Consider the following 16,992-nt stretch of genomic DNA (forward strand, 5'->3'; position numbering starts at 1 on the left):
ATTTGTGTATATGTGTTATTGTCCTTGATTTGTACATTTGTGTATTTGTGAGTTTTTTTTTTCATTCTATTCATTCATGTGTGGTGGGATCATCTGTGTGCGGCTTAATTTGTCTCTGGGTGTGTGTATCCGAATGCCATTTCATTTGTGTTTTAACTCATGAGATGTCACGGTTATTGTGTGTCCAAATTAATTTCTGTGTGTGTTCTCCCGGGCCGCTAAGTGAAATCGGGGGTTAATTAGTGTGTTGTTCAGCCAGGTGTGACCAGGGGAATCTGGAGAGAGAGAGATGCTTCTTATATTACAGTTACAGTGATCTCTCACTGTGTGTGTGTGTGTGTGCTGTGTATGCTTGTGCATGCATGCGTGTGTGTGTGTGTTTGTGTGTGTCCCACCTGTTCAGGCATGTTAATCTGTTAAACGACACTGCTGGCTGGCCAAACATGATGTCCTCCATGCTGACATAAAATAGACAGCTGAATCTAGCATATTAAAAACCATCAATACCTCAATAGAATACTACTTGTTTAAAAGTAATAGGATATATTTACGAAAAACCACTACATGCAGCATCTTTCAAATGATTCTGAAGGTTTTGTTTATAGAAAAATGGGACAATCTCGGTGAAAATAAACCTTATTGGGGGAAAAATATGAATATGAATACCTGAATTTAAAAAAAAAAGCTTTATACAGACATAATCAACTATTAAACAATGTAAAGATAACAAATACCACAGTGGGTGGATCACCACAAGTATCCTCGTTAGTTGTTTTTAATGATTTCTTCATATACTGGAGGAAACCACAGTAGAATCAAAACACTATTTCCACTTTCACTTGTGCAGATGTCAAAAAGATCAGAAAGACTTGGGGGGGGAAAGATGCAGAAAGGATGGCGTATTAAACCCAGTCTGCTCAAAGCTCACTTCACAGCTCTACTCTCATCTTTCCATCATCCAGCGTCCCTTCTGTCCTCATCCCCTCACGTCTTCATTCTCTCCATCTTCACACCTCTGCCTCACTTCACACCTCCCTTTGAGTTAATATATGTTGAAGAAAGAAAAAAAAAATGCAGCGGCAGCGATTTGTCATCAACACAACCCCCCTCCCTCCCTCCCTTTCTTCCTCCCTCCCCTTTAAAAAAAGACATATCTTTGCATTAATGGCACCAACAGATATTGAGATCTCACTCTCATGAGAAAAAATATCACTTTTACAGGAGTAAATGGGAGAATAAGAATGATCTGCGAGCATAAAAAGGAAATAAAAGGATAACTAACAAAAAAAAAGAGGAGAGTAAAAGCAACTTGAGAATAGAGGAGCTTTTTTAGTTTGAGAAGTCTGACATGTATCCACTGACATTTCTTACACACACACACACACACACGCAGACACACATTGTGTCCGATTTGATCAGACAATAAAGGATGTCCTTGAAGAACATGTTAGTGAAAATGGCAGTCTGCACAAAGCTCACGCACACACACACACACACACACACACACACACACACACACACACACACACATTTTCCCAACGAGATACCCACAGATGCAGAAACATTCGTGCAATCACTCACACACACACACACACAGATGTTTTTCTCTGCTCCTGTGCGTTTCTCATTTGTATGGCTCTTGTCGAACAGATGCGGTCAAAGCCCCAGGGCAACAAGGTCTCAACCATACCCCCGGCTGTGCTTGTGTGTGTGTGTGTGTGTGTGTGTGTGTGTGTGTGTGTGTCAGAGAGTGAGCAAACCCCTCATGCTGACATGTCTGTGTCTCGGGGAAGTATGAATGTTGGCTGTATTCGGGATGTGTATCTGCATTCGTGTGTGTGTGTGTGTTTGTGTTGTGTATGGGCATTTGGGTATCAGCATTTGTGTGTGTGTATGTGTTCTGTCTGTCAGAGATAAGACTCAGTGGGGCGTAGCAGAGATCTAGGAGAGCCACTGTCAGCCAGTGCCCTGTGGACACCATGTGGAGTGTGTGTGTGTGTCTATGTGTGTGTGTGTGTGTATGAGTTCCCCAGGAATACTGCTATATCTTTCTAAGTCTCCCTGGGTGGTCATAAAGCTGATTGTAGTCCAAGAATTAGACCCAACAGTGCCACCGCAGTGTGTAAGTGTCTGTGTGTGTGTGTGTGTCTTACAACGTTTGTGTGTGTGTGTATCCGTAGAGCTTTCTGTTGCCCAAAGCTCATTCCCGGCATCTTCTATGTGTCTGTTTCTTGATAAGGAAATCAATAGGAGAGTGGACAGCTCAGCCCTATGTGTCAGATCTGTGTGGAAGCCCGCTGAACTCCTTCACTGAAATACTGCTCGAAAAAGTATGTTTGACTTCCAAGCGAGGAGTTGTATTCCGAAATGAGATGTCAAACTTTGGGAAAAGGCACACACACAAGACGTCAAACTCCGCCACTCTCCTTAACGGAGGAGTTAGACACTGTGGAATATTTTATTAATTGATGGCACATAGATATACACAAGATCAGATCAATAAAACAAGTTTCATACAAGTTCTGTAAAGATTTGCTCCCTGATGAGAAATCCACATTTTATCGGGGAGTGTGTATGTGCGGGCGCATGTGTGTTATTATGAAGGGAAGCAAACACCCATACAGTGTACACTCCACCTATCTCTTTAACCAGGTCCTCAGGGCTTGCCTTAGGGGATGTGTGTGTGTGTTTGTGTGTTTGTGTTGTGTGTGTGTGCATCTGTTGTGTTGTGTATACGAGGCGGTTTGTCATATTGTTGGTATTCCATGTCCATTGCTCTTTCATGTGCATCGGCCTGCATGTGTGTGTGTGAGAGAGAGAGAGGGAGAGACAGAGAGAGAGAGAGAGGGAGAGAGGGTGGACACTTCACACAGAATTTCTGAAGAGAAATATGAGTAATGTATGAAAAGGTATGAAGAGTGAAGGAAAATGAGTACTGGAGGTGAGAAAAAGGAGGATGAGAGGAAGTAGAGAGAGGGTCAGAGGGGGAGCAGAGAGGAGGTGACAAGTAGAAACCAAAAGACAAGAAGAGAGATGAAATAAAAAGTGTGTAACAACAGGAAGGGTGAGCAGAGGGGAAGTGAGGAAATAGAAGGGAAGGATGGAGAAAACAGGAAGTAAAAAGGAGGCAAGATAGGAAGGAAGATGATTATGAATAAATCTCTGCAATAACACCAGTGGAAGCCAGAGAAGGTAGAGAAGCCAAAGCCGACAGGTTCAATCCAATCAGCTGTTTCTGTCACTAGCCAGATCATCAACGAACTCCAACCTGCTCACTCGCTGCACGTTCACGTGGATAAAAGCAGCTAATGCCAAAAAATGTAAAACAGAGCGAGGAGGATAGACGCGTCCGGTACGAGTGTCCTGCTGCTGTTTCACACCAGTGAAGCTGACAGATTTCAGACTAATTCTCATTTCATTAACGCTCCAGAATATTTTAGTGACACTAAGAGGATCAATGTCTTTCTCCTCTATTTCTCTCAACTTCTACCACCTTCTCTATCGGTGAGTTTAAACTTCTCACTGGCGTTTTTATCCTCAGCAGCTCTCGGTAAGCGAGCAGGTAGAAGTTTACCATCTTAGTCGAGAACACGTTGACAGGAACGATGTGGATATGTGACACGATCTTGCAGATTTGGGGAAATAAGCTTAAAATCAAAGGCTGCGTTCACACTCGTGGGTCGGTTTCTATGGAAAAATTAGACACTGTTGCATTGTAATCCTCATCTGGTTACCTGGTCAGATACTGACATCAAGGTGAAATAACATAACAAGCTCTAAATAAGATGCTTCAGGCTACTGTCTCTGCTGTAGTTTGAGGACAACAGCTTTGCATCTCACATTAAGAAAGAACTAAAAATGAATAATAAGACTGCCAATACACATTCTGACACATCCACAGTATTATTAACTCACATCACAAGTCTGTGCTAAAGTCGTCTTAGGTGGTGGTTTTGGTCGGTGCCAAACACGCAGCATCTACAGCTGTTCAAACTGGAAGAATGGAAGGAATTACACCAGGGTTCTTTGAAGCTGAACCAACAAAACCAGGGTGTACAAGCCTATTTTACAACTCATTTTGATTTGTCATTGAAGCACACTGATGTCTACAGTGTAAGGTGACAAATTTCCATAATCAGAGGTGGCGGGTTGGATGGATAGATGGCAGAAAGTGGATTTAGTTGCAGGAGACAACCGTGAATCAGTACAGATTTTTTAAAACTGTAACTATGATTGTCATGGTGTTTACTGTTGCCATGATGATGTAGGTTGCCTAACTTTAAGGTGGTTGTAACTTTAACCCACACCATGTTTCAAGCGATCGTTTTAACCCAAACCGTGATCTTTCTCTAACCTTAACGAAGTGGTTTTTGTGTCTAAACCTAACCGGACATGTGTGCAGCTGTCTGAACAGCATGTTTGAGGAATCGGAGGCTCGTTAGATTTGAAGACAGTGTGATTATTCTGTGTAGAAGTGGACTCAGATGGCTCTGAGTGCAGATTGGGTCTGTGTGTGTGTCCTGTTTGTGTGTGTGCACATGATTGTGTATTAGAAGTCGGTGTTAATTTGTGTTTGTTGTGCTTTTGTGCATCTGCATTTGTTGTTCTGTTTTTGTTGTTGTTGTTGTTGTGTGTGTGTGTGTGTGTGCTGAGGCAGCAGGTGTCTGTCCACAGTGAGTTTCTATGAGGAATGGGGAATCAGATCTTATTTCCCATGATTCTTCGCTCCCCCCGGGTGTAAAATACATTCAATTTGCCCCCAACTTTTCTTTCTTTCTCTCTCTTTCTTTCTTTCTCTCTCCCTCCCTCTAGTCTGTCCTCTGTGATAGATTGAAGCTGTGTCGTGCTGTGAGTCCTTTGATTAAAGCATTCTTTGTGAAAGTGTGAAAAGTGTGAATGTGTGTGTGCCTGAGGGAGTATGAAGTGTGTTACTCACAGGTATACACACACACACACACACACACACACACCCAGCATACTGAAATGACTCAATCTTTAGGACTCAAAGAGTAATGTGTTTATATAAAAGTCTGTTCTGAGCTGGCAAATAACACCGAGAGATCGCACAAAAAGGAAAAGAAAGAAAGAATTAATTTGGTTTGATTAGGTCAGATGAAGGAAGAGGATGTGAGTAAGAGCTTCGGATGCAATGAACCTAAGAAACAGTTGAGATACAGTAGTTGGACTTGAGTTCCAGTTTAGTTTGTACCACCAAAACAACTCCGAGGGGGGTTTGTAACTTTGTAAAGAACTTTTCCATCCTTCACCTTCCACACGTCAACAAAGCCAGGAGACAGGGAAGACAGCGCGAGGGGAAGTCAACAGGTCGTTTGTTTGGTGAGTCAGAGCTGCTCTCCTCAGGCAGTGAAACAGAACGCATTCATGAGAGTGAAGTAGGAACATCCTCATATTAAATCTGCAGCACGCAGGGTTGAGCCTTCAGGTCACAGGCGTGTTAGGTAGGAGGAATGCACACACACAGGAATCTTCTCCATCAAGTTTCATTTAAGCCAAACAGTTTTTTTGATCAAAATTGAATCTTGAATCATTGAAAATCTGAGTGCCGATTGCTATAAAAACGCAATTTAAGGACAGATTGTGAACAAAAAAAGTATGATTTCATGATTCAGAGTTCTAAAGTTGATGTTATTGAACATAAAATGAGTTTGTTTCTTACTCTTTCTTTCCTACATGCTGCATTTTCTAATAATATGATATCTTAAATGTCCACATGAGCAGAGCGTTGGACAGACTGGATGTTTTAGCTCCACAGTCAGGGAACCTCTGCATATCGATATTTGGAAGATATAGAAAATGACTCATCTGCAGTGTTTTCCCTCAAAATTAGAGGTTACAAGTGACACCGACTCTTACAAAATAGAACTGTAATTTACATAATTACGGTCCTTTTTTCAAAAACATAGTCAGTAATGCAAGCTGTTGGTTGATCAAATGACAACACCTTACCGACTGGGTGCTTTGTATTCTAGAAATATTGAATGATTTTTTTTTTCATTTCTGACAAACATGATTTTGACTACATATCCAATATAAATTTGTTCCACTTAAACACACAGCATGTGGTGGTTATCGTTAACACTTGATGAGCTGGATTGATTGTATCGGAGTTGGGTCATGCTGATCTGTGTGTGTGTGTGTGTGTGTGTGTGTGTGTGTGTGAACTTATCTGTTCTTTGTGAGATGAACTGCTAAGTTCAAGGAGCTGCGAAATAGACCTAGAATGTTTCACTGATAAGACAGCGACATACAGGGATAGACGGAGAGAGGCGAGAAAAATGTACAAATATGTGGGAAAAGTGGAGGAAAAATAAGGTAATTTACATCTTGAGACATATTTCAAACATGGTAATTCATATCAGTCAGTCCAGTTGAGGTAAATACATTGCAAACACAACCATTAGGGAAATTAAAGATACTTTCAAACTGCATATAGAAGCATAAAAGAGGCATTTGTCTTCACATACTGTGAAATGATTGACGTTTATTACAAGTCATTGTATTTGGTAATGATAAGACTGTTCTCACAGAGGTGGACATCCCTATAAATAAGTCAGACAGGGTAAGAAACATGAAGGGTCAGACGATCGGACATGTTTTAATTAAACCTGGGGGTCATCCAAACTTATTTTAAAGAAAAAATGATAACATTTTCACCCAACGTCCTGGTTCAACTTTGATCTACCACACTTTTTTATAGCTGTGCACCTGTAAGTCCTTCAAATTAAATAACATAAACTGTCATAGGTCCATGTACTCCTTAACAACACATACAAGAACTTTCTGATCTGACGCCTCCATCAACAGTATGACAACATGTGTCTATGAGTTCCAAAAGTTTGGTTTGGTTGCAGTTTTTCCGTCACTATTTTGGTTTGTTTTGCACATTAGTGAGAAGAAAAATATTACCAAATCAAGTCTGACTCTTTCCTTGTTCCAACCAGGGATATGTTTGGGTGACACTGGTGTAGATGCACCATTATGTTGAATGTATTACCGTTAGCATACCTGACATGTGTCAAGCAATGCTTACAGACAGTCTCTCTCCTTTACTGACAACATTCACTCCCTCGCTACTGCAGTCAACGCTGCATCCAAAATGTTCCCACAGTGCTGACGTAAAAAATAATGGTGCATCTTCAAACGTTTTCTCCTCCACATGCCATCTCCACACTGTATTCTTGACTCTTAGCTTCCGTTTCCTTCTCTCCAGTTCCACCTACGTGACTTGTCACTGGTATACTGACAGTTCATTGGACAGCTACTCTCCAGGGAAGGGGATGAGGAAAGTGAAGGGAGAGTCCTGCATGCACACAACAACCTAACAACTTTTGTTGGCTCAAATGTGCAAACCAGGCTGTGGTTTGTGTAGTGAACGGTTTGGTTTGGTACGGTTCGGTTTTGCCTTCCTACTCTCCACTGGTGAAACAGGAGAGAGAGAGATTTTGGTGGAGTAAATGTCATTTTCAGTGCAACTGATTTTTCCATCTTTTCCGCCACCCAGACGATATCTTTCCTCTCCTCTCTGGTGGGCTGAGGCCCTCTGTATCTCTATCACACACTCCCCTCTCTCTCTTTCTCTCTCTCTCTCACACACACACACACACACACACACACACACACACACACACACACACAAACAGACTTTTCATTTTCTGTGTCTTTGAATCTTTCTCTCTTCCCGAGAACAAGGCAGAGCTCAGATAGATTTGATAGCACTTTTTGGATTTGCCATAAACACACATAACAAACAAACACAAACATACACACACACGTACACTATAAGTAAGGCGGGTTATAAACTGCCAGCAGTGGAGAGGTGATAAAAACTTAATATTACCAACACCACAACTATTACTCTTAAATCTTCACTCCTTCACCCTTTTTCCGTCATTCTTTTTCTCGCTTTAGCTTTTTTTTTATCTTCTCTTTCTCTAAATATATAAACTATACAAGTGCGTGTTTGTTACACCGGCTGTCAGGAGAAGCAGACAGTGAAATGAAATGACAACCATTTAGATCGGCAGGACCTGATTACAACCACTACTGACTTTGTGCTCTCTCTGTCTCCACTTTTAACTTTTGTTCAGTCTTCTGCTACAGCATCTTGTTCAATCATCTATCTAACTTTTTTCTGAAATAAGTTCTCTGTTCATTCTCTGTCTCCCTGGCCTCTCCGCAGTGCATCATCCTTTATTTTTTACTTAACTTTTTTTTTTTTTTTTTACTTTAAGAGCTCTTTTATTTTCGGAAAGGATTCCTGTACCTGGTTTCAGAGACAGATCTGTGTGTAAGGGTAGGGGCATGTTAGTAAGAGCACCAACCATGAACTCAAAGTACCTGCCATTTCTTCTTAAGGCATAAAATATCCCCTCCCCAGAATTCCTGATGGTTATGGAGCACCACAGGGATCTATTTTGGGTCCTGTGCTGTTTTACTATTTAGATGATATTGTCTTTTTCTGTTAATGATTGTAAGATACATCTTTATGCACATTGTAGTTTTTAAGTTTTCTCAACTAGTTATTGAGAAATTACAATCGTGCCCCAAATTCACAGCTGGATGAGAATGTAGCATCAAACTTGCTGTACTTTCATCATGACTGCAGAAGAGAAGCAGTTGTTTTGTCATCACCAGTTTGGTACATTAAAAAGAAAATCTTCACTCGCTACTCATCATTCAGACTGATCATTTTCCATAATTCAGTCATATTTTATCATTCAAACTGGATGCTTCACCAGCTGCAAGTGGGATTCTTATCTATTTATTCATTTCATCTTACTGAAGGTGGCTCAGAAAACATAAGTCAAAGTAACAAAGTGCACAAACAGCTGGGCTTTTTCTGGACATTCATGGACACACACACATGCTAAAAAGACAGTAAAACCCTAAAACTAACCCATATAAACAATATTGTTCAGACACACACAAGATGAAACATGCATCCACACACACACACACACCATCAAAATAAACACAAAAACACATACGCAGAAAAGCACACTTAAATATATACGTAATTATACACACACATTCAAAAACACACAAGACAAGATGTGTACCCTCTTTTCTCTCTCTTCCCTTATTGTTCTACTGCACACACACACACACACACACACACACACACACACACACACACACACACACACACATTATGACCCATGCTAGGGTTGTAATACAGTGTAGTAAAAAGTAGATCCATACACTTTGTACCCTCAGAGTGTAGTAACACGGGTCACTTTTGAGTGTGCGATGCGTCCTCAGACAACAAGGCCCCAAGATACACAAGATAAAACCTTTACAGGGCTGTGCCTGCTGCACACACACACACACACACACACACACACACACACACACACACATACAGTACATATACACAGAAATCTTTATTGGCCCACAGTTACAGTATTGTACTCCTGCTGTATCTCATTTTAAAACTTCATGAGCACTGCTTGTTTTTACCACAGTGTGAGTGTGGCTTCTGCAGAGACTAAATGACATCCTGCAGGAGGATGACTCTTGCCAGAAGACTGACGCTATGGCAACCTGTCAGCTGCTGTCAATCAAACACAGACACCAACACATCTCTCCAGCCAGCTGAGACAAAATAAGAGCATTTCTGACACCAATTATTATATTTTCTTTCTTTTAATAATAAAAACTGTATGTATGTAAATATACACACCCACACAGAAAAACAAAACACACCTTCTATAGACTGTTCATTCCTGCCTTCACTCTCGTTGCTATTTTTCCAAATCCCCTCCACTCCCTTTCATTTTGTCTTCAGTAATTCATCCCTCTTTTCATCCATTGCTCCTCCTCTCCCTCCTCACCCTGTCTTACTCCCAAACATCCTACATTCTTCTTCCCTCCTCCTTTCATCCCTCCATCCACCATCTTCTCACACTTCATTAGGATCACCGTATGAAGGCCAACTGTAGTTGATTGGCATTCTGTGTGCTGTTTCTGTATCCATGTGACGGGGTGTTTGTGTATGTGTGTGTCATTTTACAGTCATTAATCATGCATGTGTGCGTGTCTCTGTATGTGCAGAAGAATATATTCATGAGTAGAAGTGTGTTTATTTACATATTAAAAGATAATTGTGTTTCTTTCTGGGCTGCTAGACTCCAATTCCTCGTGTGCAAATACATGAATCTCTCTGTACGTGTACAAGCATGGGCTCCTCTTTGTGTAGGTGTATTAACATACATGCAGTAGGAGCAAGAATTTGTGTCTATTTTGAACCAACAAACGTATATTTCCGTGTGTGTGTGCGTGTGTGTGTATGTGTGCTCCCCTCATGTCGTCGTGGGTGCCAGGTTGTGTGTCACTGGGTGGCCTCTGTAACTCTCTGCTGTAAACGATCTGGCAGAGGGAGGGATGGAGGGATGGTGGGAGGAAACAGACGGAGGGAGGAAGTGATTGAGCGGTCTTGCTCTTTCTTCCTGTGGAGTAACATAAGGAGAAGTTGTTGAATACAAATGATGTTAACGGAGAGTCGAGTCTCTGTTAAGGCAGTTGTAAAACACAGTTAACAGGCTGCTGTTAAAGGGATTTTGCATGTTTGAGCCTATTTACTATAAACTACAGTTTGTAAATTATGTTGCTTTTTGAATGATTTCCAAATATTCCAGATTGAGAAACACATCTGCATGTTTATTAAATATTCCCTTCTTTTCACTAACTAAGACCGCACCATTTGAACAGTATAAAAAATAGTTTTATGTGGATTGTCGTGAGGGTCCAGGATCGGATGGGATAGTGTATGGTGGGCTGATCGGGGGTCGAGGAGAGGGATGAAGGCGGTCGATTGCTGGGGGATGACTGGGAGCTGAAGGCTGGTTCGGGTCGTGTAAGGTGGGATGATGAGGTCGAGGAGAGGGATGAAGGGGGTCGATGGCGTGGGGATGACTGGGGACCAAATGGAATCACAATGAAGCCGGGGGTCGAGATTCAGGGTGGGGGGGCATGTCTCGATGAGCTTTCTGCTTCGTTATCCCCCTGTGGTTCCTAAAATAGGACAAGAAAAATTACTTATGCGGAAGTATTAACCCTAACATGCATGTCTTTGGTGGTGCAACCGGTGGAAACCCACACGAACACGGGGAGAACATGCAAACTCCACATAGAAAGGACCTGGGACAGCCAGTGTTTGAACCCAGGACCTTCTTGCTGTGAGGCATAAGTGCTAAACCACTGTGAGCCACTGTGACACCCATTGAGAGGGGAGAGAGGAGAAAAATGGGGTTTGCGGGGGAGAACTGAGACAAACAGGAGAGGAAGGGGTTGGACACGTCTGTATAGGTATGCACGGGTGATTGAATTAGTGAGAGAGAGGGGCGTGGTCTTGTTCCTGAACTTCAGTTATAATTATAACTCGCATGCATCAGAATTTTGTCATTTTGTCAGCCTCCAGTTAATCACTCTTAAGAGTATCCTGGAAAAAGTTCTCTTTTATTGAGACAGAAATGAAACGTTTAGGAAATGCGACACATACAATGAAAGAAGGAAACTACACTTTTAAGTATAACTGAAGCCTTTGTTGACAAAATTGTTCTTCTTGCATTTCAGGATGATGAGGATAATTTCTATTCTTGTTCTCTCTATTTCTTTTAATTCTCTTTTTTTTTTTTTGAAGGAAACCATTCATACTTCTTTGAAAACATTTGAGACCGAGATTCTCTGAATTGTGAAGATAAACATTTTTCACACTTGGTGATGAATAAACCCCGAGAACAAAGGTTCATGAATGTTAAGAAGGGGAACACAGCTGCATTTTATTTTGAACGGAACACATTCAAATGCATGCAGTGCACACACACACACACACACACACACACACACACACACACACACACACACACACACACACACACACACACCTACTCTCACACATACATAGATATGCTTATTATATTTCACTCTCTCCTGCACTCACAAAGGCACACATAGACTCAGAGACACACACACACACACTCCATATAGTTGAGATGTATGAGTGTGCGGTGACTGACAGTTGATTCATCGGTCCCACAGCCACCATACATATTCTACTGGGGCCCTGAGGAAAGTAAAAAAAAAAAAAAAAAACTTGCAGAGTGAGATCAGGACTTTGCTTTTAGACACCAGGAGGAGAGGGGCCATTATTCTTTGCTAGCATAACGCAGCTGTCAACTGACAAAGCACCTGTCACAGTAAAAAAAAAAAAGATTAATATTAAAAGACCCCAGACCTCAATCTTAATATGATTCTTTTAGTTGCAGTTGTTTTGGAAGGTTAATTTTGAAAATGTTTTTTTACCAAGGTGTGCATGCATGAACCTCTTTTTCAGCATCATAACCCCCAAACAAATCGATATAATCATCATCATTGAAGCTCTTTTGCTATCTTGGTAACAGTGCACTAGCTAGTTAGTATATTGACTTTAATATGATAATTATATACTGTACATGTACATGTTGGTCATTGGAGTGTGTGAAAATAGAGATGGAACTGTGCTAAAGTGAATTTAAGCTAAAAATGAAAACAGCACCGTAGCTTTGACCAGGGGCATAAAATAACGTGTCTATATCTGCAACAGTGCAATGGAAAATAATTGACAGAATAGATTATCTTTTCTAATGCACAGGATGCTAAAAATTGGTATAAAAGACCAGCATGAAAATGGAATTTTGAAAAAAATTAGCTAATTTCTACCTGCTTGAGAGCTGTGTGAGTATTGTTTGTGCATGTTTGCCTTTATTTAATGAGTGACAGTAGAAAGGTAAATATAAATGAGGGGAGAGAGAGAAGGGTTGACATGCGACAAAGGTTCCCAAGCAGGTTCAAACTGGGGACGTTGGGATTATATGGTCAGATTATTGGACTTGAAGGCCACCAGGACATCCTGATGTTGTTAAAAGATGACATAGAGTCATGTTTTCCTTGTGCTATTTTATTTTCTAGCAGGGGCATGTGTCTACATCTCAATAAGGCCATGGTAAACAGAAAACATTTCTTAATCTAAAATAACACTATTTCAGCTGTGATAAAAGTTCAACATTATCAAGAGGTCAGTCCACACTGTATAGAACTGTTATGTGTTTTCTGTACAGCTCAGGCAGATCTTTTCTTTATCATTATGCTGAAAATAGTGTCATGACCGCTGTCCAGGGTGCTGATCCTGAGATCATCAGAGATGCACGAGCTGTCTGTTATAATTACCATAGTTCATGCTGATGAGCAGGATTCTCAGTGGCACAGTCTGATGACTAACAGATAAACTCCAATTAATTTCACTGTCATTGTTTCCATCTGTTCCTGTTGCTGTTAAACCGAGTGTGTTGCAGATTTAGATTGCTGCGTCATGACACGGCTCTGTTAGTTAATACCGTTTAGGCTGCTTCTCATTGGTTTAAAGAGAATATAGAGTGTTAGAAAGCCTTGCATGGGCTGCAGGGGTTTCATTTACACCTAGCTGATCAGTGTACAGCAGACAATGTTCATGTTGCACAGTGTTAAATGTAACTTTTGGCAGATATTCATCTTTGTTAACTGACATAACGGTCAATGGACTACATTCATACAGTATAGCGCTTTTGTCCTGGCTTTACAAAGCCTTACATTTACCCTCACACACACATTCATACACTAATAGTGAAGAGTATAAGTGTCCACTTGTGTATTTGGGGTTCAGCAGACATCACACTCTAGCACCTGAGCTACTTTTACCCTCGGACCAGTTCCTCTTACAGAATGTATTATCTCCTCATACAGTATTTGTGAATTCTGATGTTCCTCTTTAATTCAACCAGTTCTATTTTCTGTGCTTTTGAGCATTTTTAACCATTGTTTATTATTTCATGGAGGTCTCTCTCTTTATCTGGATGTTTGATATCTCATTTTGAAAAGAAGCTGCCATCTAGAGTTTGGTTTCGAAAAAAAAAAAGAGAAGGAGAGTAATAAAACATCCTATGCTTTTAGGCTTGACAGAAGGCCATTATTTTATAGTAGCATAATGTGAAAGTCTAGTGGCAAAGTTGCTGTCACCAACATGTCAACAACATGATGGATTAGTGCTACAGGTAAAGAATTTCCTCTCTTAAATGTCTCCTTTAGCTTTTAGTGGCAGCTAAGAGTTAAGCGTCTCCTTTCACTTTACGTTTACATCATTCTGTAGCCATTTAGCTGTGATGGCAGCGTACGCTTGATTCTTAGATCACATTGACAGTTATTTATTTTGCACACTAACAGTTCAATGGGTCTATGAGGGTCTAATGTAAAACTTTAGTCTCAGATGAAAGTAAAACTGGGTTTAGATACAACCATGAGTGCAAGATCTTCAGAAAATCCCAATAAACTTGAAAATATCGACCTCCTATAAACTTCTGTCATCAGGTTTACGCTTATTTGTACCGTGGAAACCAACTGAGGTCTGAAAATATCATGAAAACAGGTGGTACATAAAGCATCACATAATGAAATTATGCATTTCAAATTGTGTTAGTTTTGAAAATTACACTAAGCACCCCAAGAGGGGACGTTCTTCAACATTCATTCATTTTTTCATTGTATTACACACTTAGCTACCGCTGATTGGACTTTAATGTAGTTTTCAGGGAAGATGAATTCTGTAATGCATTTTAATTTAACAGTAATAAGCTCAGGTGGTGGGGGTACAGTTACAGTCAAAGATGCTGATGTATTTATTTTCTGATTGGATCTGAGACTGAACTGCGTGATTCAACAGGAACAACATGTTTTATTGCCTTTTTAATCAAATATTCTCTGATTTTGTTGCATTAAAAAAAGGAAGAAAACAATCTGAATCTACACTAATCTAACCATCTCTTCTCCCGTTTCACAGCTCCACCCACCCCCATCGCTCCACCCGAGCTTCTCGCCGTCGGCGCCACCTACCTTTGGATCAAACCCAACGCCAACAGCATCATCGGTGACGGGCCGATCATCCTGAAGGAGGTAGAGTACCGCACCACTTCAGGGAACTGGGCAGAGACCCATGTGGTTGACTCCCCCACCTATAAACTTTGGCATCTGGATCCAGATGTGGAGTACGAGATCAAGGTCCTGCTGTCCAGACCTGGGGAGGGAGGAACGGGGCCCCCGGGGCCACCGCTGGTCACCAGGACCAAATGTGCCGGTGAGTAATGCCAACTTTATTCCTCTTTCTTTCTCTTTTTCCTTTCTTTTATTCTTCTAGAGTTTGTGTCAGCTTTTAAAATTCCCTTTACCTTTGCGGTTCTTTCCTTTATTTACCTTTTTAAATCAATTTTGATAGTTGCTTGGTTCTCTTTCGTCTTGCTGCTGTTGTTGGGAAAGATGACTGCATTGTGGAGCAGATGATCATGCTGAAAGTATGAAATGAATATTCAACTCACTCATCAAATAGAATATTGATATCAGGTGATTGTAGTAATGACAGTCATCCGATTTATTTACGGAGAGAGGAAACGTAACAGGAGCAAAATAAGAAGAACCGAAAAAAGAGGGGAAAAGCAGCAAAAAAATGTTTCCAATTAATTCTTCTTGGGAACAAGAGCACAAATCAAAGATGATGGTAATTGGGATGTTAAGAAGGTGCCCCAGAGTTGAAGGAGAGGTGGAGTGCGGGGGCTGGAAGAGGAGGAGGGAGGGAGGAGGAGGAGGAGGAGAAGGTGAGGGAGGTTAGGTGGGGGCAATCATGGCCGATAATGAGGATCCCAGCGGGGGTGTTAAGGACACAACGAGTGGCAGTTCATGTGATAAAGTGACAGCCCATCAGATCTCTGACGGCCTTTTTGTGACCGTGTGTGTGTGTGTTTCTACATGTGTGTGTGTGAACTAGTTAATCCAGCAGGAAGCCACCACTTCCTTTCTTTTTCTTCTGTTTTTCTCTCCTTTTCTGTAATTGTTTTCTCTTCCTTCTTGTCTCTTCACTTCCTCTTCTTCCTGGCTCCTTTCTCCTTCTGTTCTTTACTTTCACATTTCCCTCTTTGTGCACTCATTCTCCTCTCCTCCTCCTCCATCTCTTTGTTTCTTTTTCTCCCTTTTTCCTGTCTTTTACTATATTCCACCTTCTCTTTGTTACTCTCACTTGACCATTTTTCTCAAGAGCTTTTTGCAGATGCAAAGATAGGAGACTAAAGCCTTTGGAAGTGATTTTTTTTGAGAGAGAGGATTAGAGATGGAGGGAATAAGAAAAAAGGGGGATATGGAGAGTAGAGAAAGGATAGAAATGGTGGAAAGTGAAGGTGCTGGTCTGTAAAGTAATTCTCCTCAAACTGCATCTAACCTTTGATTCACAGTGGAGACAGAGAAGGAAATAGTGCTGCTTCCCTGCTGTATTTTGTATGATTTTTTTTAGATATTTTAGTTGTGCCTGTAAGACAGTGTAGCTAGCGTGTTTGTGTGTCTCTAGGGGCTATGTTGTTTGTGTTACAAGTAAGAATATGTCAGAACTTTGGAGGATTACATTGTCAGGTGCTTTAATTTAATTGGAATGGGAATTTGATTCGTCTGCGGTTGTGGTTATGTGTCAGATTTTACAATGATTTTGTTTTTTTGTGTACACGTCTCTCGCTGTGTGTAGCCTATCTGTTCCTGTGTTTCATAGTACTTGTGTAATCTGTGTTTTTACCTCAGTGTGTGTGTGTGTGTCAGTGATTTTTTTGTTTTTTTTACTCTGTGGTAATAAGCAGGTGAAAATTATGTGTTAACAGCACAGACTCCCTCTCGCTCTCCTTCCCTCCCTCTCACTTTCTTCTCTCTTATTCTTTTCATCTCTCTCTACCTTCCTCTTCCATCTTAAAGAAAAGTCTGGCACTATTCATTATCAGCAAATCCCTATTAAAGTACAATACCAATAATGCATAAGTCCATCTCTCAGTACCTTATAACTTGCCTTCCCCGTCTTCATTCCTACTAAAAATATAGATTGTTTTTCCCCCCCTGAACAGCTCAGCACTTTACTTTTAGCAAACAATACTCAAT

The 16,992-nt window shown here is 40.9% G+C and overlaps 1 protein-coding gene across 1 annotated transcript in view; it reads left to right on the plus strand.

Moving 5' to 3' along the window:
• Positions 1-16,992, plus strand: part of LOC137180786 (receptor-type tyrosine-protein phosphatase T-like) — a 129,127-nt gene that overhangs the window by 8,640 nt on the left and 103,495 nt on the right. Inside the window, exon 4 of the mRNA XM_067586034.1 lies at positions 14,870-15,163. Within this exon, the coding sequence (XP_067442135.1) occupies positions 14,870-15,163 (294 nt within the window). The remainder of the gene's footprint in view (positions 1-14,869; positions 15,164-16,992) is intronic.

This window comes from Thunnus thynnus, chromosome 4 (genome assembly GCF_963924715.1).
Source record: "Thunnus thynnus chromosome 4, fThuThy2.1, whole genome shotgun sequence".
NCBI classification, from domain to species: domain Eukaryota; kingdom Metazoa; phylum Chordata; class Actinopteri; order Scombriformes; family Scombridae; genus Thunnus; species Thunnus thynnus.